This window comes from Haliotis cracherodii, unplaced genomic scaffold (assembly GCF_022045235.1).
Source record: "Haliotis cracherodii isolate W230 unplaced genomic scaffold, xgHalCrac1.p SCAF_3, whole genome shotgun sequence".
Lineage (NCBI taxonomy): Eukaryota > Metazoa > Mollusca > Gastropoda > Lepetellida > Haliotidae > Haliotis > Haliotis cracherodii.
This window is the reverse complement of record NW_027266286.1, coordinates 4,642,632-4,669,993: the sequence shown is the minus strand read 5'-3', so window position 1 is coordinate 4,669,993 and position 27,362 is coordinate 4,642,632. Positions and strand designations below refer to the sequence as shown.

General features: G+C 40.9%; 1 protein-coding gene and 1 long non-coding RNA gene across 2 annotated transcripts; one reads left to right on the top strand and one right to left on the bottom strand.

Moving 5' to 3' along the window:
• Nucleotides 1-896: 896 nt before the first annotated feature.
• Nucleotides 897-27,069, bottom strand: LOC139473655 (2-oxoisovalerate dehydrogenase subunit beta, mitochondrial-like). The gene is made up of 9 exons (XM_071256340.1): nt 26,934-27,069; nt 23,680-23,757; nt 22,091-22,159; nt 21,608-21,741; nt 19,344-19,499; nt 4,532-4,703; nt 3,335-3,480; nt 2,830-2,916; nt 897-2,172 (listed from the first exon to the last, which is right to left on the bottom strand). Exons 1-9 carry the CDS (start codon nt 27,067-27,069, stop codon nt 2,032-2,034), a joined length of 1,119 nt encoding a protein of 372 aa, XP_071112441.1. The 3' UTR covers nt 897-2,031.
• Nucleotides 15,509-16,495, top strand: LOC139473656 (uncharacterized). Its single transcript, XR_011653959.1, has 3 exons — nt 15,509-15,571; nt 15,798-15,888; nt 16,409-16,495. It is a non-coding gene; the product is annotated as an uncharacterized lncRNA (long non-coding RNA).
• Nucleotides 27,070-27,362: the final 293 nt, after the last annotated feature.

The following is a 27,362-nucleotide window of genomic DNA, read 5'->3' as shown; positions in this document are numbered from 1 at the left end:
TATAGCTGGATTATTGCTGAGTGCGGTGCACATATATGTAAGGCCATATTAACGTTTACTTCTTGGAAGGGACGTATTTGTGAAAAGCAGGTTGGTTAGTGGGAAATAATAAAGACGACATTTCAGATATGGGTTTCCTGTTTCCAGGAGCTATTTGAATATATTGCCATGTGAGCTGTATCTATGAAGCCCGTCTGCTTCACGTGACAGAATAACATATCATATTTCATTGTATGCTAATCATGTAACATTGAAGTTGGCAGTATAAATAAATAGCAATGTTCAGACATTATTTCCTACTCATATTTTGAGGGTCAGCGTTTTATTAACGGACATAAATCAACTTTATGTTCGGCTGCTGTTTATTCCACGTTCTGATGGAATATGTCTCCCATGTCATGTGAAGTGTCAATTTCCTTGATTCATATTGCGAAACTATCAAGACATACATCATACCATGACGAAGTGTATCACAATAAGCCCTAATCACTATATATATGTAATTCAAAACAAAGAAAATCCTCTCTCATAAAACTATCTTAGTGCCACGATTCTCAGAAATATTTTGTTTGTCATGATTGGTGTTGAGAGATTCAGTCAATCCTCTGAGCAATACTCGAACAAAATCACAGCAGGAGACACCTAGAATTACCCTCAAACAGTTTACCCATGTGAAAATCAAATCCTGGTCTTCAGCATAATTAGAAGAAAAAGCTAGCTTAGTCATTTGGGTAACAATGTCATAATCTACTCATAGTAATTTAAACCTTTTCAAAAGTATCAAGTTGTGGCGCTAACATAACTTTTAGAATGAGTATCTGTAGCAAAAATCAACATCATCAACAACATCGAAGAACAAAACTCAATCATTGATTTCATTATTTATTTGACATAAACCCAGGCCAAACATGACGCTCTGTACACTGACAAATTTTCTCTCATGAGATTCACACATTACAACAATGATCAATGCACAGAGAAACTTCACGTGTTGACCTACTAGGTTCCAGAATCACGCAAATCACGTCCCAAACAATCTCACCTTTCTACGATCAGTGCACCAAGATGCCATTAAAAAGGTTCTTGATACCATGGACCGATTCTTGGATCACCAGGTGGTTATGACAAGGAAAACTTGAATAAGAGTCCATTGCGTTGAGATTCCTGCACCATGGTTGATGCGGTTATTGTCCTGTAATACAGACACACGTACGTTCACTCACACGGCATTCACGCCTAACATCACTGCAACACAACACCCTCCCCGGGACACACGTTTCTCAACCGGAGTTCCAAGTAAAGACCCTTCACCACGCAGCAAGGTATACGACTTTGTAGATTTAGCGTCTTGTTCATCAGTAATCTTAACATCTCAGGACGGTCCTTATTTGAATCGGTATCTTGTTCATCAGTAATTGTAACATCTCGGGACTGTCCTTATTTGAATTGGTTCAGAAAGTGTTCCTTGGTACACTCACATAGTGCTGTTCCTATGCCTCGTGTGTTGCTCTAACACTGACTATGTCATCACACCTCCATGTCAATCACAACACAAGAAGGAGCTTTCATCCGATACCTACGTAATGACGTCTGTTTCCTGTCATATCATGGTCTGACTGCCTCCACTTCTTCATCAGCTAGTTCTTAGATTCGACAAGTAGTCCCAAAGTATTCAATATTGAAGCACTTGTTCTCTGGTTTTCCTTTCTTTTGTATATGTGCATGATCACTCACCTAGTTCCTGAAGGCATCCTTCCAGAAGGAACAAATTTTTACTGAACAATCATTTTTTAGATGGACTTAATCACTGAGATCTGTAAGACTCGCTTATGTATGAATAGTGGTGCAGTGCTTGAAGCTTGTGATGATACCCGTGTTGACATAAACACATAAAATATATCACATGTCTCTCATGAGACTACCAGATCCTAAAATACTATGTTCTTTACAACTGGATATCACTGCCGAGACATCGTGAAGAGTATTTCTGTACAGGTCAATCACTACAAGTTTTTAAATGTCACAAGTCGCCTAGTAGCTTAGCAACTTCTTGACTGCCTCGAAACAGCGCCATTTGTCCGGCATGTAGAAGGGCTCGAACGCACAAGCAAAGGGCGTGTCATATCCACAGACTCGCTGGATGGGAGCCTCAAGGTTCAGGAAGCACTCACTCTGTGGAATCAGAAAGTAGTAATTATAAACTCATATTTGTCAACTGTTATTTGTAAATGGGCCTATGGCCTTCATACCAAATAAAGTATTGATTGAATAAACTCAGTCAAACAACTGAGGTTTACAAAGGCAGGTAGTATCAAATATATGACATTCTTACGGAACAGCCTTCAACAAGTATGGTGAAAATTAACGTCACTCAATAATTATCTCAACTTCTTTGTTTGTTTGTTGTTTAACGCGACACTTAGCAATATTCCAGCTATATTACGAAGGTCTGTAAATAATCCAATCTGGACCAGACAATCCAGTGATTGATAACATGAGCATCAATCCGGGCAATTGGGATACGATGACATGCATCAACCAATTCACGAGCCTGACTACCCAGTCCCATTAGTCACCTCTTACGACAAGCAAGGGTTGCTGAAGATCTATTCTACCCCGAATCTTCACGGGTCCATTATCTCAACTATGCAGATCATACAGGTTCATAAATGGATGGCGTACAAACAGTGGTGTAAATATCACAAGTTATTTTAATCTGTACATAATAATACAGAGTTATAATGAGATTTTCACAATCTAAAAATATTTAAAATATCTATATTTTTCAATATTCCCCTCAAGCCAGGTTCTGTTTCCATTGGCCCTTACCTGTACAGTTGCAGCAATTTCCGATGCGAAGCCCATTGTGATTGGAGCTTCGTGGGAGATCAGGACCTTGCCTGTCTTGACAACCGACTGGAATGTAAACAGCAACAGGAAGCAGGACAAGCTATTGCAATGATGGCAACCATGTTTGTAGTTTAACACCGCACTCAGCAATATTCCAGCAAAATGCTGGCGGTCTACAAATAATTGAATCTGGACCAGACAATCCAGTGATTGATACCATGAGCATCAACCTACGCAACTGGCATACAATGACATGCATCAAACAAGTTACTAAGCCTGACCACCGTTAGTTGCCTCATAGGACAAGAAGTCACCTGTTACGACAAGCATTGGTTGCTGAAGACCTATTCTAGCCCAAAGATAGGTTTCAGGTGTGTGAAAAAGAGGCTTACAAAAGGTTTTGACTAACATTTTTCGATGCATGCTATTATTAAGTCTGGATCTGAACGTGCTGCATGAACCGTACCTTGATAAGACGTCTTACCTTACAGACTGTGTCGATGTCCCAGGGCAGGATGGTTCGCAGGTCAATCAGCTCACAGGAGATGTTAAGTTTCTCCTGTGCCATTGTGGCCACTTCACGTAGAACATGGACCTGGGTCCCCCAGCCAATCAGTGTCATGTCGGACCCTGGAGTGAGTGAGTGAGTGGGTGGTTGAGAACATAGAACATAGAACGTGGAACGGGTCCCCCAGCCAATCAGTGTCATGTCGGACCCTGGAGTGAGTGAGTGATTGGGTGGTTGAGAACATAGAACATAGAACGTGGACCTGGGTCCCCCAGCCAATCAGTGTCATGTCAGCCCCTGGAGTGAGTTAGTGAGTGAGTGAGTGTGAACATAGAACATGGACCCTCCACTCCTTGTGACCCTAACAAAACATCCCTCCGCGAAGCGAGCAGGTGCCCCTCACTCACCCTCCACTCCCTGTGACCCTAACAAAACCATCCCTCCATGACGCGAGCAGGTGCCACTCACTCACCCTCCACTCCCTGTGACCCTAACAAAACCATCCCTCCATGACGCGAGCAGGTGCCACTCACTCACCCTCCACTCCCTGTGACCCTTACAAAACCATCCCTCCATGACGCGAGCAGGTGCCACTCACTCACCCTCCACTCCCCGTGACCCTTACAAAACCATCCCTCCATGACGCAAGCAGGTGCCACTCACTCACCCTCCACTCCCTGTGACCCTTACAAAACCATCCCTCCATGACGCAAGCAGGTGCCACTCACTCACCCTCCACTCCCCGTGACCCTTACAAAACCATCCCTCCATGACGCAAGCAGGTGCCACTCACTCACCCTCCACTCCCTGTGACCCTAACAAAACCATCCCTCCATGACGCGAGCAGGTGCCACTCACTCACCCTCCACTCCCCGTGACCCTTACAAAACCATCCCTCCATGACGCGAGCAGGTGCCACTCACTCACCCTCCACTCCCTGTGACCCTTACAAAACCATTCTTCCATGACGCGAGCAGGTGCCCCTCACTCCCCATGACCCCAATAAAACCATCCCTCTATGACGCAAGCAGGTGCCCCTCCCCACCCTCCATCCCCCTTGACCTAACAAAACATCCCTCCACGAAGCGAGCAGGTGCCCCTCACTCACCCTCCACTCCCTGTGACCCTAACAAAACCATCCCTCCATGACTCAAGCAGGTGCCCCTCACTCACCCTCCAGCACAACCTCCGCCTCTGACAGTGGGATGCTGTAGTCTCCCGTCGGCACCTGTTCGATGGCTGCGCGGTACAGGATCTTCGGCTCAAAGAATATACATGGATTAGGATCCTGGATGCAGCCCATCAGCAGCCCCTTGGCCTGAACCGGACCCCGAGGGATCACAACCTGGCAACAACAGATTCTCCATCAGCATTCACGTCTTGACCTTCATCAAATGTAATCTGTGTACAGTGTGGTCATGTTTGTTTGTTGCTTAACGCCGCACTCAGCAATATTCAAGCTATATGATGGCAGTCTGCAAAGAATAGAGTCTGGAACCTGACCACCTGATCCCGTTAGTCGCCTCTTACAACAAGCAGTCACCTCTTATGGCAAGCATGGGTTGCTCAAGACCTATTCTACCCTGGATCATCACAAGTCAGTGTGATCATGTATTGTTTCAAATAAAATAAACACAAAACATAAAACAAAACCCAATAAAAAAAAACATCATTATTTTTGTGTGTGTCAAATAAGATATCAAAATTCACAGAGTTTTACTCCTCGGTAGCCCTCTGTCTAGACAAGGATTTCTGTGAACATTTATCAAGCCTTGTTAACTAATTTTCCCTAATTATTTCTCCCTATCAGCCAGGGTTCATCCATATGTCGTCCATGTCACAAGCTCCGTGCTCAGACAAACATAATTGGCCTATTGATTCTGACTGATGTACAAAGATCACAGCATCGGCTTCGCTTACCGCGTCCAGGTTATTACTATTAAGATGGCACAGATAGCAACTGTCAGAAGGATCACTCTCTTTCCTCCAAATTACCAGTATTAGACCCCTAATGCCTATTGATTGTTCTTGAATGCCAGTCTACCACTGAAAGTAGTCCCAAGATTCTGAAGCTCACCTGATCATATACATGCAGGAGTGAATTGCTCCTTATGCCATAGCAGTAACCATGGTAACAGGACAGGTAACTTAATCAGACAATTTATATTATTCATGGTTCTGAAGGTCACCTGTATTACGCACCTGTCATTCATTAAGTGCAGAAGTTAATGAATGAGTTGCCCCTTATGCCATAGCAGTAACCATGGTAACAGGAATGTGCTACTTCATCTCAAGAGTTACATTCCCTCCCCCCAAACCCCAACCCCCAACCCCATGGAAACTAATTGTGACATCAACTAGTTTCAGATCCTAACTATGATATCTCAACTTCATGATCTCCAAAGTCAAATCACTGGCAGACAGCACAGGCACAGAGCTTCAGATAAGCGGCGTATTTGCGTTAAATACCCCCCCCCCCCCCCCCCCCCCCCCAAAAAAAAAATTAAATAAATAAAAATATTCAAACCCAATTACTTTCAATAAACTTGCGTACAGAAACTCATGCATTAAATGAAAAACTCAAATGTTTAAACACACTTCACATAAATATGAAGCTTTTTCAGCATGTGTACAAAGGAGCTAATTTCCAAAACCCGTTTATGGGGTAATTTACTTTCCAAGTCAAGCCTATATATCTGGAACAGTTATATACATCTAAAACATTATTTCATTTTTTTAAATCTCAAAATGTGAGTGAGTGAGTGAGTGAGTGAGTGAGTGAGTGAGTATGGTTTACACCTCTTTATTCCTGCTATATCATGGACAGGGACATAAGAAATGGGCTTCGTACATTGTGCCCATTTAGGGAATTGAACCTAGGGCTTTGGTGAGATGATCACATGCTTGAACCACTTGGCTACCCCACCTTCCCTATTGTGGAATAACACTAAATAACTGGACTAGAAACTAGTGACAAGAAAAAATAAAACTAAGGATCATTTTCAAACGAGGAGCCGAAAACTTGCTGATCTTTACTCTCTGGATGGTGTGTCATGGTTTGACAATCCATCTGTCACTGAATTAAATTTATTTCTTATAATGAACATTTCACAAGTCGTTGATTTTCTATTTCGTTCAAAGTGCTGCCATGGTAACAAAGCCGACCACTTGGTCGGCCTCAGATGATGCCTCGTCCAAAGTAACAGACGAGCAGTCCTCATCGTCGCCTTTCACTTCCTGTTCGTCTGGACCATCTGCATACGAATTTGGTCTAGTTTTCCGTATTTTTTAATATCTTTAACAAAATTAACAGCATCTGAAAGAGCTTGACACAATCACAATGCAGTGTTTTTCTGACTTTCGGAGTGATAACTTACCCAAGTAAGCATTAACCAATCATAACAACTCTTATTAATGATATGAGCCAATCAAACATCGTGTTTTATGTGTCCAATACTGCTCATCACAGAGATCCCTTATTTCTTGCACTATCATAAAAGTGTATTGAAGGCGTCGCGCATTGTGATGGAATCTTGCTTTGTGTTGTTGCACAGTGCTCTCTTCTGATGTAAACACCAACAAGTGAACATGTTGACAAACTATTGTTATACAATAATGCCAGGTGGTTGATAAGGATTTAAAAAATAAAAGAATTGGGGTTCAGGCAACGTTTTTTGAAAACATAGTGTGGCAGTGTTTTTTTTTTTTTGCTTGTTCAAACATGTATGTAACCAAATAAACAGTTGTGTACCATCTACCTAGGAAAGGGCCTCCCTACATAAATGTATTACTTGATGAGTAATATACTGGAATACAATATTTGACTACCGTGGGATTTGGAATATTTAACGTGCGGCAAAAAAAACTTTCTGATGATGCAGGCAGTGCCTGAGAACCAAGACTATTATTATTTTAGCCTAATATGAGATTCTTTAATACTGAAAACCATGCCACAACTAACACACATGGGTGATTATTCCTTTATTGGTCTTATAAATTCATTATTGAAAAGACTGTGCTGTGCTCTAGAAGGAACATCAGCTTATCCTACTCAGGTTTTTAACCATTTCAAACAACATGGCACATGATCGTGTAGCTACGCAAATGAGTGAGTGAGTGAGTTGGGTTTAACGCCGCTTTTAACAGTATTCCAGTTATATCGCGGCGTGTCAGCTTAATGTGGGAGGAAAGCCGGAAGTGATGCAGGTCTCAGACGTTTACCACTTCGGTGAAACCAACGAGCACGGGTATGACACCTAGAAACATAATTGGGGCAAACCGGGATTCAAACCCACAATCATAGGTTTCTGGCATGCCCAAGGGACGCAACTCTGCACAGCGAATTGTGACGCCTTAGACGACTGGGCCACCCGTGCGCAAATGAAAACAAAAAGGAAACAATGCCCAACAAATACTTACACTTTCAAACCTGATCCCCAATTTATTCATTGATAGATATACATTAAATAAATATTGTATGCCCCTTTTAGCAATCACTGTCAGGAAGGCATTGTCATGTGAGTGTTGATAGCTGATCACATTTAGCAAGTATGTAACGATCTGTCACCGCATTACTATACAATTTCCTTGTGAGTTAAACAATCAAAAACCTATGTAAGAATAGAGGCAGGTTTTCGAGATACTGTGTACAGTTATAAATAGTATACATAGAATTCTTTTTATCAGGAATCAATTAATAAATAAAGATGGAATTGTAAGGAATCCAGCAAATGTACATCATTACAACTTTATAAGCAGAGACTAGAAAGAGAGTGGACTATTGGAACTAACATGACAAGCATCTAATGCACAACTGAACCAACCACACGGTTTGACCCATGTCAAAGTCCTGCTTGCTTCCAGGCATGGACATTATGTGTAACAACTTGAAACATCAGTAGCGGATACTTTTCTTGTTGAATGCATGATGGAGCATGTTGAATGCATGCCGGAGCATGTTGAATGCATGCCGGAGCATGCTGAATGCATGACAGAGTATGTTGAATGCATGACGGAGCATGTTGAATGCATGACGGAGCATGTTGAATGCATGACGGAGCATGTTGAATGCATGCCGGAGCATGTTGAATGCATGCCAGAGCATGTTGAATGCATGCCGGAGCATGTTGAATGCATGACAGAGCATGTTGAATGCATGCCGGAGCATGTTGAATGCATGACGGAGTATGGTGAATGCATGACAGCATGTTGAATGCATGCCGGAGCATGCTGAATGCATGACGGAGTATGTTGAATGCATGCCGGAGCATGTTGAATGCATGACAGAGCATGTTGAATGCATGCCAGAGCATGTTGAATGCATGACGGAGCATGTTGAATGCATGACGGGGCATGTTGAATGCATGACAGAGCATGTTGAATGCATGCCGGAGCATGTTGAATGCATGACAGAGCATGTTGAATGCATGCCGGAGCATGTTGAATGCATGACAGAGCATGTTGAATGCATGCCGGAGCATGCTGAATGCATGCCGGAGCATGCTGAATGCATGCCGGAGCATGTTGAATGCATGACAGAGCATGTTGAATGCATGACAGAGCATGTTGAATGCATGACGGAACATGTTGAATGCATGACAGAGCATGTTGAATGCATGACAGAGCATGTTGAATGCATGACGGAGCATGTTGAATGCATGCCGGAGCATACTGAATGCATGACAGAGTATGTTGAATGCATGCCGGAGCATGTTGAATGCATGTTGGAGCATGTTGAATGCATGACAGAGCATGCTGAATGCATGACAGATTATGTTGAATGCATTCCGGAGCATGTTGGATGCATGACAGAGCATGTTGAAAGCATGCCGGAGCATGTTGAATGCATGACAGAGCTTGTTGAATGCATGCCGGAGCATGTTGAATGCATGAGAGAGCATGTTGAATGCATGCCGGAGCATGTTGAATGCATGCCAGAGCATGTTGAATGCATGCCAGAGCATGTTGAATGCATGCCGGAGCATGTTGAATGCATGACAGAGCATGTTGAATGCATGCCGGAGCATGTTGAATGCATGCCGGAGCATGCTGAATGCATGCCGGAGCATGCTGAATGCATGACGGAGCATGTTGAATGCATGTTGGAGCATGTTGAATGCATGCCGGAGCATGTTGAATGCATGACAGAGCATGTTGAATGCATGCCGGAGCATGCTGAATGCATGCCGGAGCATGCTGAATGCATGCCGGAGCATGTTGAATGCATGACAGAGCATGTTGAATGCATGACAGAGCATGTTGAATGCATGCCGGAACATGTTGAATGCATGACAGAGCATGTTGAATGCATGACAGAGCATGTTGAATGCATGACGGAGAATGTTGAATGCATGCCGGAGCATGCTGAATGCATGCCGGAGCATGCTGAATGCATGCCGGAGCATGTTGAATGCATGACAGAGCATGTTGAATGCATGACAGAGCATGTTGAATGCATGACGGAACATGTTGAATGCATGACAGAGCATGTTGAATGCATGACAGAGCATGTTGAATGCATGACGGAGCATGTTGAATGCATGCCGGAGCATACTGAATGCATGACAGAGTATGTTGAATGCATGCCGGAGCATGTTGAATGCATGTTGGAGCATGTTGAATGCATGACAGAGCATGCTGAATGCATGACAGATTATGTTGAATGCATTCCGGAGCATGTTGGATGCATGACAGAGCATGTTGAAAGCATGCCGGAGCATGTTGAATGCATGACAGAGCTTGTTGAATGCATGCCGGAGCATGTTGAATGCATGAGAGAGCATGTTGAATGCATGCCGGAGCATGTTGAATGCATGCCAGAGCATGTTGAATGCATGCCAGAGCATGTTGAATGCATGCCGGAGCATGTTGAATGCATGACAGAGCATGTTGAATGCATGCCGGAGCATGTTGAATGCATGCCGGAGCATGCTGAATGCATGCCGGAGCATGCTGAATGCATGACGGAGCATGTTGAATGCATGTTGGAGCATGTTGAATGCATGCCGGAGCATGTTGAATGCATGACAGAGCATGTTGAATGCATGCCGGAGCATGCTGAATGCATGCCGGAGCATGCTGAATGCATGCCGGAGCATGTTGAATGCATGACAGAGCATGTTGAATGCATGACAGAGCATGTTGAATGCATGCCGGAACATGTTGAATGCATGACAGAGCATGTTGAATGCATGACAGAGCATGTTGAATGCATGACGGAGAATGTTGAATGCATGCCGGAGCATGCTGAATGCATGACAGAGTATGTTGAATGCATGCCGGAGCATGTTGAATGCATGTTGGAGCATGTTGAATGCATGACAGAGCATGTTGAATGCATGACGGAGCATGTTGAATGCATGCCGGAGCATGTTGAATGCATGACGGAGCATGTTGAATGCATGCCGGAGCATGCTGAATGCATGACAGAGTATGTTGAATGCATGCCGGAGCATGTTGAATGCATGTTGGAGCATGTTGAATGCATGACAGAGCATGTTGAATGCATGACAGATTATGTTGAATGCATGACAGAGCATGTTGGATGCATGACAGAGCATGTTGAAAGCATGCCGGAGCATGTTGAATGCATGACAGAGCTTGTTGAATGCATGCCGGAGCATGTTGAATGCATGAGAGAGCATGTTGAATGCATGACGGAGCATGTTGAATGCATGCCAGAGCATGTTGAATGCATGCCAGAGCATGTTGAATGCATGCCGGAGCATGTTGAATGCATGACAGAGCATGTTGAATGCATGCCGGAGCATGTTGAATGCATGACGGAGTATGGTGAATGCATGCCGGAGCATGTTGAATGCATGCCGGAGCATGCTGAATGCATGACGGAGTATGTTGAATGCATGCCGGAGCATGTTGAATGCATGACAGGGCATGTTGAATGCATGCCAGAGCATGTTGAATGCATGACGGAGCATGTTGAATGCATGACGGGGCATGTTGAATGCATGACAGAGCATGTTGAATGCATGTTGGAGCATGTTGAATGCATGCCGGAGCATGTTGAATGCATGACAGAGCATGTTGAATGCATGCCGGAGCATGCTGAATGCATGCCGGAGCATGCTGAATGCATGCCGGAGCATGTTGAATGCATGACAGAGCATGTTGAATGCATGACAGAGCATGTTGAATGCATGCCGGAACATGTTGAATGCATGACAGAGCATGTTGAATGCATGACAGAGCATGTTGAATGCATGACGGAGAATGTTGAATGCATGCCGGAGCATGCTGAATGCATGACAGAGTATGTTGAATGCATGCCGGAGCATGTTGAATGCATGTTGGAGCATGTTGAATGCATGACAGAGCATGTTGAATGCATGACAGATTATGTTGAATGCATTCCGGAGCATGTTGGATGCATGACAGAGCATGTTGAAAGCATGCCGGAGCATGTTGAATGCATGACAGAGCTTGTTGAATGCATGACAGAGCATGTTGAATGCATGCCGGAGCATGTTGAATGCATGACAAAGCATGTTGTTACATTCATTTACATAAGTTTCTTTTCATTTTTTGAAAGAAAAGTCATAAACATGTATTACGATATCTATTGCATTGGCGCCAGATTGAGAATGAAGTTTTGGTTGCCATTTCAGCCTTCACTGAAGGTTTGTTTGTCTGTTTGTCTGTTTGTTTGTTTGTTTGTTTGTATGTATGTTGTTTGTTCTATAAACTGTTGCTACATTTCCATGAAGTTTTCCTCAGAAGCACTTATTCTGCAACATCACAATGACCGAACTGGTTTCTCAGTAGATCTCAGGCAATGAGCCATGAAAATTTAATATCAGTCAGCAACTTTATCCACTAGACCGAAGCCACTGTCCAGTAAAATTTCTATTGGTCTTGTAAGGACAATCGGTACTACCGGTAGTCTCTATACTCAGACTAATATCTGTTGAAAATAATGTCGAAATACAAGTTTAGGTTAGTAAGCCCCAAAGTATTTGACACAGACTATAATATCATATGCCATTCCCTTACAAAAAAAACCCCCAGAAAAGATGTACCCGAGGCCGCCCCGAGACCGTCCCGATGCATCTTTTGTGGGATTTTAGCCAATTTTTATGGTCTCGGCTAGCCGAGACTTTGCGGAGACCCATCGAAGACTATTCTGGGGAATAATCAAGTACTTCCCCACAAAGGCATTAACCTACCGATGACGTTTCTAGTGCATCTCCACTAGCAGGGGATGTCTTAGGAGATCTCTTAACATGTCTCCGATACGTCTTCGCTAGCGAAGACCTTCAAAACAACTTTGCAAAGACTATTCGGAGACTTCCTCAGAAGGGCCATAAAGTAGCTGAAGGTTTGCAAAGATGTATCAGTGCATCCTCGCTAGCGAAGACCCCACAAAGACTTTGTGAGGACTATTCGGAGACTTCCTCATAAGGCAATAAAATAGCTGACTGTTTGCAAGGATGTATTGAGTGCATTCTCACTAACGAAGACCCCACAAAAACATTTGTGGGGACTTTTCGGAGACTTCTTTACAAATAAACAAAATTGAAAAGATACTGTGGAGTCTTCTTTGCTTGTGGAAATCTTCGAAAAAACTTTGCAAAGACTATTCAGAGACTTCCTCACAAGGCAACTTGATAACCGGTTTGCAATGATGATGTGAATGCATCCTCACTAGCCAAAACTATATTGTAAGTATATATCTTTCAAAGACTTCCTTTCAATTGATACAGATCAATACATTGAGCTTTAGTGAAGATCTCGGAAAACTAGGTCCCTTGCTTGGAAGAGATGACATGATCATTATTATTTATTTTGAATTTTCTTTAAGGATAATACTAAAGCTCTTTATCTAAAACATTCACATGCAATGAATTAGAAATCCTATATATGTCAGCAAGGACATTAATAATTAAATACCCAACACAATTAATGCTTCGAGGTATATTTCTATTAAATACAGTTAAAACAAATGCAGGAATTATCAGTATGCAATAATCAGAAAAAAAGAAAGAAATGTACAATATATTCATAAATTCCAATCAGAAAGTAACAGTGTCCGTGTGCCATATAACAGTCTCCTCAGAAAAAGGTATATAAGAAAAGGCAACATTAAGTAATATTACTTGTAGACATAGTGGCTGATTTGTGGCTCAAGATATACATAACAGGGATCGAAATTAAATTTATTTCAAGTTTGCCAATGGGCACAATTATGCCAAATTAAGTGTGCCATTACATTTTTAGGGGTGCCAGGAAATACATGATTGGCTGTTTTAATGGTTATAATCATAATTCAAATACAAGTCAAGTGACTGTCAAAGTGTATATTCAAGTTAAATTATACTTAGAATGAATGATCAATCAGAAAATTCAAACACATCACTCAAGTTACTTATTGTCTTTGTACCTTAGTAAGTACTGCAATACCAGTTATAACAGTCTCAGGATTTATGAGCTTCTGTTCACAACTGGTATATTTTAATTGTAGCTGTTCTGTGTCCATTGGGTGTGGTCCCTCTTCACCCCACCACCCCCCACCAATGAAAGTTATGTTTATCACATTATTTAAATGATGCATTTACAACTAAATTAAGTGTGTTGTAAATAAAAATAATCCAAGCTAACACATTCATAACGTCCAGAATAAGGACAGAGGAAACAAAAATTTGACGATTTTCAGAACTTAGATCTACCAAAGACGTATATATACGTCCGTGGATCTACCTATTTATTGTTGTTGTTGTTTTTCATATTTATTGTATACGTAGATCTAGACTCTAATCGGAAAATTATTTTCAAAAGAATTATTAATAATATCTGTCATCATTTTCCCGATGACAGTGGCTGTCCGATCTGTAGCATGAAGAAATATCTCCGTTTTCGAAGCTTCGCATGAATAACACGTACCATATGACACACCATTATCTTCAACGTTTATTTTGTCATCTACACGATAGTCAACTCGCCTTGAGTATTTACATTACTATAACATGCTATTTTATTGGTTTCTGGTGACGCTTTCTTGCCGAAATCTGCTATAAGATTCGTGATTGGTCAAATTGAGCACGTGACCTTATACAACCAATTACAGCAACGGCACTCGTGTATATCAGACTTTGACGAAAGGTTTTTGTTAAATCGTGTTGTTCTGAACGTTTTAAGCAGGAAATCGCGATCTATATTAAAAATATGAAACTTCGTGGATGTATCGTGCCAGGTTACGAGCTGAGACAAAGATTTTTCTTGCATAAATTTGGCATTAAACATTGTGGAGAAATCGAGGCGATAAAACTATTAAAAGCCGCGATGCCATTTGACTCGCATCACACGCGATCGCACGAAAAGATGGAAATGATAACTTATATCTAAGTTTGACAACTTTTAGACAGATAAATAATTTTGTTGATTTCATTTATTACTTTGTAAAATATAATCTAAAGATTTGATTGACACGTTTTCATTTTGCTCTTTGACTTGTTCGATGTGGACCCATTGTCAAAGTGTGTGTCGGAGAATTCTATTTTCAATAACATTGCGGGAAATAGATCTAGTGAATAATATTTTAATCTATCGATAAAAAATAATGATTTGAAAGAGAAGCAAAAACTGAAAAAGAAAGTCACCAAACCTTCATCGAGATAGAATCTACACCGACTCTGAGTTCAGCAAGGATGACAACGTATGTTCCTGAACAAACGGTAGGTACACTTTAGATCTGTTTGTGTTACATAAATATATTTTTAAAATATAGCCCTCTATATTGTCTCCATAACAATTATGCTAAATAATCCACCGAAACGACCCCCGATCCAAACCAATTCTCACTTAGATATTGAACTTAGTTTTAGCATTCGCTGAAAGAGAAATCTTTTTTCAAGCTCAATTTATAAATCGTAAATTTATGTTCTAATTTGGAACCTCAAACTGATCTAATTTGGGACTATTTATGAAAAATAATAGGCGCAGATGTAATTTTGTAATATTGCGCAGGCCTTTCAGATTTCATGTTTCGATCACATCGTGGTTCTCCGTAAAATTTACGGAGAGCACCGATGTGGGACTGAGATAAAAAAGTATTTCTTCAAAACAAATTATGTATCTGGTCACTTTTGAGCCAATATGAGTACTTGTAAATGTCAAAACCACTTTTTACATTTTTCTAGAACACAATGACATTTGAATGTGTAATGCTTTGGTCAACTTACATGGACATATCAATATTAAGTTAATATCTAATCACAAGATGTTAACTAATTGACATCATTTAAAATCTAGATTTGGTACAAGTGGTAAGTTTTGTAACTTTCAAGTCATCAAACATTTGGACTGGAACCATTTCACCTGAGTGCAATTTTAATGCTCTTATCTTGTTTGCAATTTATTTTTACTGTATCATGAATTATGAAGCTTTGATTTATCATCCAGTGTAACATGTTATTTTTTTCATCAGTTCTGAAACCGGCAAAGAAAAAACAACTGGAACTTTGTGGTGAGCAAGAAGATCTGCACGCTTAGGAATGCCTTCAAGTGAATGAGCCATGGTTTGTTTCTTTGACCATAACATCAGTAATTTTGTAGCCCCCAAAAAGTAATTTTTGTAATAGTTTTTAATGAGTCTCCTTGACGTCTGGGGGCGGTCGGGTAGCCTAGTGGTTAAAGCGTTCGCTCGTCACGCCGAAGACCCGGGTTCGATTCCCGACATGGGTTCGATTCCCGACATGGGTACAATGTGTGAAGCTCATATCTGGTGTCCCCCACCATGATATTGCTGGAATATTGCTAAAAGCTGCGTAAAACCATACTCACTCACTCCCTCCTTGACGTCTGACATAAAGTAATTAGTTTATGGCACTGATTGGGGCTGTCCGGTAGCCTAGTGGTTAAAGATGGTTCATCACGCCAAAGACCCGGGTTCAATTCCCGACATGGGTACATTGTATGAAGCCCATTTCTGGTGTCCCCTGCCGTGATATTGCTGGAACATTGCGCAAAAGCGGCGTAAAACCATACTCACTCACTCATTATGTCACTGATATACAATAACATTTGATCCCATTTCAGCCTCTTGAAGGACAGCTTCCATGACGACCCCTGCCAGGACGAGGATGACTTCCACTTTCATATGATGACTTCCACTTTCATATGATGGCTACCATATATTGATATCTTCTGTTGATGATGTCCACCTCTGGCTACTTGTTATTGCTGTTATTACTCCAAATAAAGAGAATACTATACAACTTTGTTATCTCATTTTTGACAGTACAGGTTTGGCAAGGATGTTTCACAGACACTTCTGGGATGCTGTTGAAAGACTAGATTATGATGTAAGCACATCTTTTGTATTACTGAAAATGATGGAAAGGTAAAATGTCTCTGAAACATCTTTGTTATGGAGACTTCCTTAGAACTTTGCCGGGATGGTTTAAAGCATGTTAAATTACCCATGACAGGTTTGTGAAGACACTTCAGAGACTTCCTTGCAAGTGTTGCGGGGATGCTTCAGAAGCATCTTTGTTTGCATAACACAAGTTTGTGGGGACTTACCAGGGACTTCCTCAGAAGGTTTCCCGGGATGGTTCAAAGCATATTTAATTACCCCTGATAGGTTAGCGAAGATGCTTCGGAGACTTCCTTGCAAGTTTTGCTGGGATGCTTCAGAAACATCTTTGATTACCTAATAATAGTTTGTGGAGACTATTCGGGGACTTCCTAAGAAGGTTTCCCGGGATGGTTCAAAGCATATTTAATTACCCCTGATAGGTTTGCGAAGATGCTTCGGAGACTTCCTTGCAAGTTTTGCTGGGATGCTTCAGAAACATCTTTGATTACCTAATAATAGTTTGTGGAGACTATTCGGGGACTTCCTAAGAAGGTTTCCCGGGATGGTTCAAAGCATATTTAATTACCCCTGATAGGTTTGCGAAGATGCTTCGGAGACTTCCTTGCAAGTTTTGCTGGGATGCTTCAGAAACATCTTTGATTACCTAATAATAGTTTGTGGAGACTATTCGGGGACTTTCTTAGAAGGTTTCCCGGGATGGTTCAAAGCATATTTAATTACCCCTGATAGGTTTGAGGAGACGCTTTAGAGACTTCCTTGCAAGTGTTGTGGGGATGCATTAGAAACATCTTTGATTATGTCACACACGTTTGTGGAGAATAATCAGGGACTTCCTAAGTGGGTTTGCCGAGATGGTTCAAAGCATATTTAATTAGCCATATAAGGTTAATTCTGAGGAAGTATCGGAGACTACTTCAGTAGGTACTGTGAGGAAGTCTTGGATACTTCTCAGCAAGCTGCATGTTGGAGTAGTTTGCCGAGATGGTGTGGAGACATTTGCCGGGAATATCTAGAGACTTCCTTAAGACCCTGTGGAGAAGGTAAAAATGTGCCTTGCGGGGAATGATTAAGGCGGTCTCGGATGCATCTTTTCTGGCCTTTTTTTTTTGTAAGAAATTCTTTATGTAAGCTATCTAATGTTTCTATTCTTTTTATCTTTGCAAATATCTACAAGATCACAAAAATAACTCGAAAATGGTCTGAAGTAAAATAGAGGCCTGAGGCCAATGGGTGTTTTTTTTCTTCTGGGTCACACTTACCTTGTTTTTTACAATGGAAATCTGAATATATCAAGTTTAACAAATGCAGTATCAGAGAACATGTCTGAGCATACCACTTTGCCTGGCAAATGCTTACCTGATATACAACTTATAACATTCCCATGGCTCAGGATTTCTCTTTATGTGATATTTGAGCAACAGAGCTCAATTACCTAGAGGAAATGTAATTTGAACCATCAAGCCATTATGTGATAGTTAATACTTACAGCCTGTTCTCTGTAATAACCTGATTAAGCTGATAGAACATATCACAGTATCTCATTACCAGGCACTCCACTCTAAATCTGCCCTAACTCTATAGGATGAAAGTTACAACACTACTTCCACATATAATCAGACATTCTAAAATGGATAAATTTTGCAGTTGGACACTTAAGGGCAATTATTTCCTGATATAAGTGAATTAGTGAGTCCTGCTTAATGCCACTTAGATCAGTATTTCAGTCACGACACACCAGGACAAATTATTTGGTCCTTGGTTTCTTTTAGCAATTTTCCAGCAAAATCACAGCAGGGGACATCAGAAATAGGCTTCACAGTGTACCCATGTTTGGAATCAAACTCGGGCCTTCAGCTTCATGAGTGAACACTTTAAACACAGGGCTACCCCATTGCCCTGTGACGTGAGTGGAAGAACTATGCAGGTTGTCAACGGTAACTACACCGATTAGCTAATTACAGCGATAACTGACACCCCTTTTTGATGTGCTTGAAAAACCAACATTTTTTATATTCACCTTCTGCAAAATAAGCAATAGATAGAACAAGGAAACAGCTTTATCATGCCATGGAGCACATTAGAAGTTTGTTTGTTGATATAGTAGTGAAAATATACTAAAAAGAGTGTCCAATAAAGCCTAAGAAGAGAGATGCACTTGGGCTATTTTATGTAATCAGAAAAAAAGATTGAATGTGAAATTAATACACACAAAAGGACCAAACACTGGAAAAAAATAACTCAGTCTTGATAAGTATCTCTTAGATAAGCTACCTTCAGTAGTTTCTGAGAAAACTTGTCCCAATTGCAGACACTATGCACCAAGTAAAATAACATGGATCAAGGGCCATAAATATGTAAAAAAATAATTTAGGGGACCAATTTTCGAAATCAGTCTTGACAATTTTCTAACTCATATGAGATCATGGCCATAACATCAGTGTGAAAAAAATAAGCATTTCTGATTAAATACAATATAGCACTGTGTAGCGTCAGGTAAGGTAAATCTTTTGTTTCTCTTTCATTTTTCAGAAAATTTGTCCCTTTTGAGAAGCAAACGGACGGACAGACGACGTTACCACTTCTTGGCTGGGGACAATAACTTTCAACTTAAAGACTGTTGTTGCCTGTGAGTTATCACTATGGTGATCTTACCTTAATACCTGGCATATGTCCAAAAAATGCCTCTGGCATCTGAGAGTGGTACAGTGCACCATGGCCAACGGCGCCGCACGGAGCTCGGATGGTCAGGCCGCCCACATCAAATAGGTTGCCCGTGCGGTAGCGGAACATGGCAGCCTCATTTCGAATCTGTGGACACACAACTTGGATGATATATTGTTTCACACCAATGTTATACAGCAACAATCAGCAATATCCATCTGTATCATGTTGGCAAGTGAATAAAAGCGTCTGTAAAGCATGTGAAACGACTCATGGCAAACAGTCAATTCACAGAAATTCGACCATGTTATAATCATATGAAGAAGTCCATGTATAGAGCACCAAATTCCACTCAAGTGAATGCTCATGGCACTATATTATAATTACCCCAGTCAATGGATCAGTGTGCACTCGATATTCATTCTCAGCTCCCTGGGGAGTATACAATCCAAGCTTCAGAAGAAGCATGTGATTGGTTGATTCCATGCTAAAAGCAAGAGAAGTTGTATACTCCCCAGGGAGGTGAGAATGAAAATCGAGTGCTCACTGATCCATTGACCGGGGTAATAATAGTGTAGCGCTATGAGCATCCAGTTCTGTGCAAAGTTAGAGGTAAGAGACATGGAGCTGATGTAGTCAATTCCAACAGGAAGCTATGATGTCAAATGGGTCCAGGGTATTTATCCCAATAAAACGAAGATATGATGATCCTACCCTGGATCCTACAAGGATTGTTCTGTGCATGTCCAACCTGTCTAGACGACTATGCTTGCCATAAAAGGTGACCATGCTTGTCGTAAGAGGCGACTAACAGGATCAGGTGGTCAGGTTTGCTGACTTGGTTGATGCATGTCATCGTATCCCAGTTGCCTAGATTGATGCTCATGATGTCATTGACTGGATTGTCTGGTCCAGACTCGATTATTTACAGACTGTCGTCATATAGCTGGAAGATTGCTGAGTGCGGCGTTAAACAACAAACAAACTTTGCATGTCCACTAATTAATAGGTCTGTGTTAGTGAAATCGCTACATACAGTCACAGAAATTAGTCTTCTTAAGACTAGTCAAAAGGGCTAGAGGTGGATAGTCCTGCTTGAACAAAACAAACATGTATTCTTCGTTTGTGGAAAATCTGAAGCATTGAGATCTGGTTGACAATAATAGCCCTCAAATGCTACTAGTCAATGAGGACAACCATCAATGGTTGGTTGGTTGGTTGGTTTTTTGTTGTTTAACGCCGCACTCAGCAATATTCCAGCTATATGACAACGGTCTGTAAATAATCGAGTCTGGACCAGACAATCCAGTGATTAATATCATGAGCATCAATCCACGCAATTGGGATTGATGATATGCATCAACCAAGTCAGCGAACCTGACCACCCGATCCCGTTAGTCGCCTTTTACGACAAGCATGGGTGGCTGAAGACCTATTCTACCCCGGAATCTTCACGGGTTGACCATCAGTCAGTGGCCTCTGGGTGGTGGACTAGCGTGAAATCTCGAAGGCTGCATAGGTAACAAACAACACAGGCAAACTGACCAGCCAAGATACAGGACAAATCTTGGATGCTAACCCATGATCATAGCATTCTCAAGCTCGCAGTGATAGCCCATTCGCGGAGCTCTCTATACTATCGCTGCCACCAGTCAAAACTCCCCACTGTGATAGGTGGATCCATCCGTGCTTGGAGTTGAACTCGCAACCAAATGACCGTTATGTGTACAAACAAGTGACGACTGTCGTGACGCCCAATACACTTACCCCTGCTAAATTACTTTCTTTGTTTGTCAATTTGAATTTCTGTTTCATTAAAACTATTATGTTATTGATATAGTAAGAATGTAAGGGAGAAGTTGGTTGATTTTCCATCAGTCCGCAATCTCAAACCAACCTGATGAAACAAACAACAAAGTAAATTCATCTGGAAAACATGGTCAGTCGTAAACCTTTTCAAAATTCACTATGATGGCATTCCCAAAGACATAAACATAAGTATGAATGTTACTACATTTAGGGTTAGAGGCCAAATTTCAAGATTCTTGTAATGGCCGCGCCCTCACTGGTGGCAGCTATGTTACCGAGAGTGAAACGAAGGTGTCACTCACTGGGAAGGAGCTTGATAGCATTCTGGTCAAAGGGAGACAACTTTCCTGCAGTGCCTTATATGCCAAGGCTGTTAACTTTCATATCTATTCATCACTCTGACAACGGAACAAAACTGTTGTTACCATGGTGACTGTTTTATTTACCTGATCAAATGCAGGGAAGATGTAATCAGCAAACTGTATCTCGGCGATGGCTGTAGAACCTGCAGCCGCTAAGCCGATCCCGAACGCCACGATTCCCTGCTCACTCAAAGGGCTGTTAAACACTCGCTCCTTACCTGCGACATGCAACAGTAAAGTGTATGCAGTCTTTATCCAAGACCTGGGACTAGCTTCACCATATATACTCCCTTTTTTGTTTCATTATTATTATTATTATTAATATTATTATTATTCAAGTGTAACGTCTAAGCATTACTGAATAGTTGAAATGAAACAATCATAACCAAACAATTATCTCCACAAAATACTCACTACACGTTTATTCATTCCTTTGGAGGCATGTATAATAATAAATCATTATCCTCAGCTGACATTTAAATCATGGAGCTATCACACTGTCAATCAAACAAGGCCTTAGCTGCCTAAAAAGCAAAAATGATAAAAGATATGTTTCGGAAGTCCTACCATATTTATCCTTCAGTCCCACTGTACATCGGAAGACACCACCAAACGCAACATCCTCACCAAATATCACTGAAACAAAACAAGAAAAGAAAATAACACTCACACCATCTTCCTTAAGAGTGGTCTTCATCAATCAAGAGAATCAAGTTATGGACAAGGGTGAGTGTGTTGTTTAATGCCACATTCAGTAATATCCCACAGGGATAACACAGTCGATTGTCCTTTAGGTTGTTTGTTGTTGTTCACACCACACTCAGCAATATTCCAGCTATATGACGGCGGTCTGTAAATAATCGAGTCTGGACCAGACAACACGGGGATTGATATCATGAGCATCAATCCACGCAATTGGGGTCAATGACATGCATCAACCAAGTCAGCGAGCCTGACCACCCGATCCTGTTAGTCGCCTTTTACGACAAGCATAGTTGCTTTTTACTGCAAGCATGGGTTGCTGAAGACCTATTCTAACCCGGATCTTCACGGGTCTGTCCGTTAGGTCCAAGACTTGTTAAACAAAAGTCCGAAATGAGTTGCGGAGTAGATGGGTATGACCAATGGTGTCTTCCCTTGTTACAGCTCTGTCATATTGAGTATATATAAATAATCCAGTCTCATCCAGGCAGATCAGTGGTTGATAGCACGAGCATCAAACTGGATCATGGACACACAATCGGTACCACCCAATCCTCATTCTTGTCCATTGAATAAATATGAGGTATTGGGACCTCTCTTGCCCTGGAAATTGAAATAACGAGCCCTTCCACCATCTTCAAAGGCATTGCCTTTATAGATCACAAGTCAAATAACGGGTACTACAGTTTCTTTTTTGTTCAACCCCGCACTCAGCAATATTCCAGCTTTATGACGGCTGTAAACAATCGAGTCGGGACCAGACAATCTAGTGATTGACATCATGAGCATCAATCCAGGCAACTGGGACACTATGACATGCATCAACCAAGTCAGCAAGCCTGACACCCAATCCTGTTAGTCACCTCTCACAACCGGGGGCACGGGTAGCCTAATGGTTAAAGTGTTCACTCGTCATGCTGAAGACCCGGGTTCGAATCCCGACATGGGTACAATGTGTGAAGCTCATTTCTGGTGTCCCCCACCATGATATTGCGGGAATATTGCTAAAAACGGCGTAAAACCATATTCACTCACTCACTCTCACAAGCGGCAGTAATCGCCTCTTGTCACAAGTAATGGTGGCTGAAGACCAATGTACCTCGTGGTACTTTTCCGTATTCAAAAATGTAGCTGGCCAAAATCAAATCAAACCACAGAAATGCATGGCACTATATCCACATGATGAGAGCATTTACATGCTAGACCATCGTAACACAAAAGTGCTCCGATCCTAGTCCTCCAGTTGTTCCTCTATCTCACTTATTCCCCATGGTGGAAGTGGGGCTTTATGTGATAACACAACATTATAACAAATCCAAGTTAGACAACACTAAACACAGCTTACTTAGTAAAGAAGTATTTACATCTCTTTCACTCTTAGCATGAAAAGCCTCAGTCCGCTCAAGTTGTCAGCTCACAATATATGCATTGCAGTAACCATAGCAACAACTTACCAGCAGATGGATCTTTACTGAGAGCTATATCTAGCGCATTGGTCACGGACTGGAATAAGTTCATTCGAGTTGTCTCCCCTGTCAATGGAAGAAAAATTATTAGGCAATGTCCACAAACAGACTACTGTTTCATGATTGGCTGATAACAGAATAGGCGGTGGTTGTTGTCTTATATAGCTGAGCGATGTCACCGACTTCCAATTATCTACAGCTTTTCTGTGTTAATGTTTAATAAGCAGTCTGTGAAGTTATTGATATTGATGTACTTACGTAAAGGACTTCAACATGTTTGTGCACAAATAATATTAAAATCAATTCTTGATTGTGTTACAGATCAAAGAGACGAGGAGTTGCACAGTTCCTCCAGACTAACACGGTCCTGTGCATTAGGTTTACATGAATTAAGTAACTAAAAACCTAATAAGCTACATTCCTGAGCATAATAATGAAATCTTCTAAATAAAATAAATAATATATAATATATACATAATGCACATGTTCCCATTTATAGCCTTAATCCCCATGAATTAAGCTGAAACTGATAAAACTATATATTGAAAATAAAACCGCTTTCGTAGGGTGGTGCTTGCCATAAAATGAACAAATAATGAAAACTCTCAACATTACATTGTGTGTGGAGATGATAGATCACTGAGAGGATCTTATGCACACTTGACGACACCAGCAACTATGTTGCTTGGTTGACATCACAGGGCAGTTTCGCTGGTGCATAATTCTACACAAAATTTCACAGATTACATCATAGGGTATTGTGACGTGTTTAAAAGGTTTTGGTACTGAATTCTAAAGGTAGGCCCAAGTTTTAATTTGAATTGTTTTTTATAAGAATTAATAAATAAAATTTTAAATGTAAATACTCATTTCTCTTGCGCTGAGGCTGTCGAAGGAGTCCCCTAAAGACGATGTGATGAAGTAAACAGCAGTAGCTAAGTTACTATAGTCTCTTTTATATTCAGATTGATATGTGCATATGATTATGCATTTCTCCTGAACAAACTATGTCGCACGCTGTGCATCTCAGTTGCCAGACTTTGACATTTGGATAAGTCAGATAAACAAGCGATCGCAGCATTCCTACTGTACATTGTTTGAAGTGATCACAGAAAAAAGCTTATAAGTTAATTTTCATTGTATAATGCTTGATAAGTGACACTATACTGATTGAAATCTGTTGTTTGTTCATCAAAGTACACAGCATTAATTATTGACAACTCCAGACAGGTATAATGTGAAAGTAATTGTAATTGTAAACAAGCAAGATTTTTAAAAAAGTCTAAATGTCACATAATACCTGATATCAAGGCTTAGGTAAATTTCAGTGCCGCACTTAAATTACTGGGCATTTGTCATATCGGCCACTACTCTTTTGAATTGTTACAACTTGCCCTAGGCTTGGAACATATCATCATGTAATACTTTGAATATCTACAAAATACCGCAAAGTTTTGTTTTCCTCAAATGTAGTTACAATTCACTCCGGTATGACATCAGAGGATCTAGGTAAACAAATCTATCATTACCTCACTAGTTAATTCTGTCATTTGTGAAATGAATGAGGTTTTGGACATTAGAGATGAATGTTTAACACTTCCATTTCTGCACTTTTATACTATATACAAGTACATGCTTAAACCAAGCGTCAAACTACCATTCATTGGAAATGTTCCCAACGAGGATGCCCGACCACAATAACACCAAAGATGACTTGTCACGAAGCAAAGTAATATGTCGCTGAGCAATGGGTCGACTCTGACATATTACCTGAAGGGGTGGCACCTAAGTCGGTACAAATTCATTGAAATACTGCATGTTCAGACAAAATAATACCTCAATCACAATCCAGTTACTTTGATGCTACCCAAGAAGAACTACCGAAACCCCTAGCCCATGCCCTTGAGATTTAGAAGAGACAACTTCTTGCCAACCAGAAACCAGTGTACAAAACCTTTTCACTTTTAACTGGACTGTAAACTTTGTAAATTTGAGATGTCAAGCAAAAACATATCTATTGTGTCGCAAATCGTTATATTTGAGTTACCAGTATTCGACGGTCCCCTGCAGTGTTTGATATGACCCCCAGCTTCAACAAGCACGATGGGGACTTTCCCCATAGCTACTGTACAAGTAAGTCACCCAAAATGGATGTTAGTCAGAAGTTACAGAATGTTACTTTAAGTTATTCACAATATCAGGAAAGGGGTGACTATTGGCCTGGAAATCACTATTGCAATAACTATTGATATTGAAAAATACTATTGCGATAACTATTGATATTGCAAGCAACTATTGAGATAAATATCGATAGTTTTCAGTGTATCATCTTAGATGGATTTTATTTTCTTAACATAGCCAAAACACTTCCAAACAATCGATTTTCAACCCAAGTTTGTCACAAACTCCACTTGACTGTCACCCTTCGCCATTTTACTTTAAGAAAGACCGGTTGCTAAGCATGAAGGGCAGTTAACTCTAATCCTCACTCGGCTGCATTCGCGAACGTGTCTCAGTGACTCAGTCGCATGATATGGTAAATACAATCAAAACTATTCCTATCTGAAATCAATACTATTGGTCGGAAACTGATTTAAACATCGATTTATTGACTTTAAGTGCTTACCAATATCAATATATCGATATTTCGATTTGTGAGTTTTCATGACACCCCTAATCAAGATCAAAGGTGACATTTCACACCTTCAATAATGTATATGTTGTTATTTTCGTAGTATTATCAGAAATAGCACAAGCAGTGTATGTATAACTGCTGAGAATCACATATTGATCAGCCAATGAAAACTTTTGTCATGTACCGGTACCTTCAGGCCACGTCCCCAACGTGTTTGTTTTGGAAGCAGATTACAGATCGTGGGATTTCAGCTCTTTCACTTGGACATTTAAATACTTTCTATGAACATTACCAACGTTTCTCTCTCGGAGGTTCACTAGGCCGAAATGTATCTAGGAAACTTGACATTCGCAACACACCAGACAATCCAGTGATTGACATCATGAGCATCAAAACACGCAGTTGGCATACAATGAAATGCAATCAACCAAACCACCGATCACGACCACCCGATCCACTTAGTCGCCTCTTACGACCAGCACAAACTTCTGGAAACCCATATTTTTACACGGAATCCCCAAGGATACTACCATTTTTTTGCATTAATGATGCTACATAAAGACTGAGTCTTCAGTAGACTTTGCCATAATGCGAACTCATTCAATACCATGTTCTGGCGGAGGTGTGTCTGGAACATAGCTGAATGACGTTGCATTTCGAACTGCTACTGTCGTTGATGCATTTGGCAGTAAATGTCGGAATAATTTGGAGGAAACACGAATCGTTCTCAAGGTGCTCGCCATTTTGAGCGGAGTGATTATTTGTGAAATAACCCATTGGTTGATATTATTTATAAATGTGATATTATCGTCAACAAAACCCCTTCTTAGCACTAGTTTAGTTTCAGTAGATATCATAATAGAATCCATGAAAATAGTTTGAAATTGGATTTCTTAGGCATACAACAGAATCGCAGAATGCAGGTCTATCGAAAAGGAAAACATGATGCGAAAAAGGTGTTGTTCTGTTGGACCTTCTTTTCAAAGCAACCTTCCAAAACATAATAAACAGACAAAAACTATTTTATGATTAAACA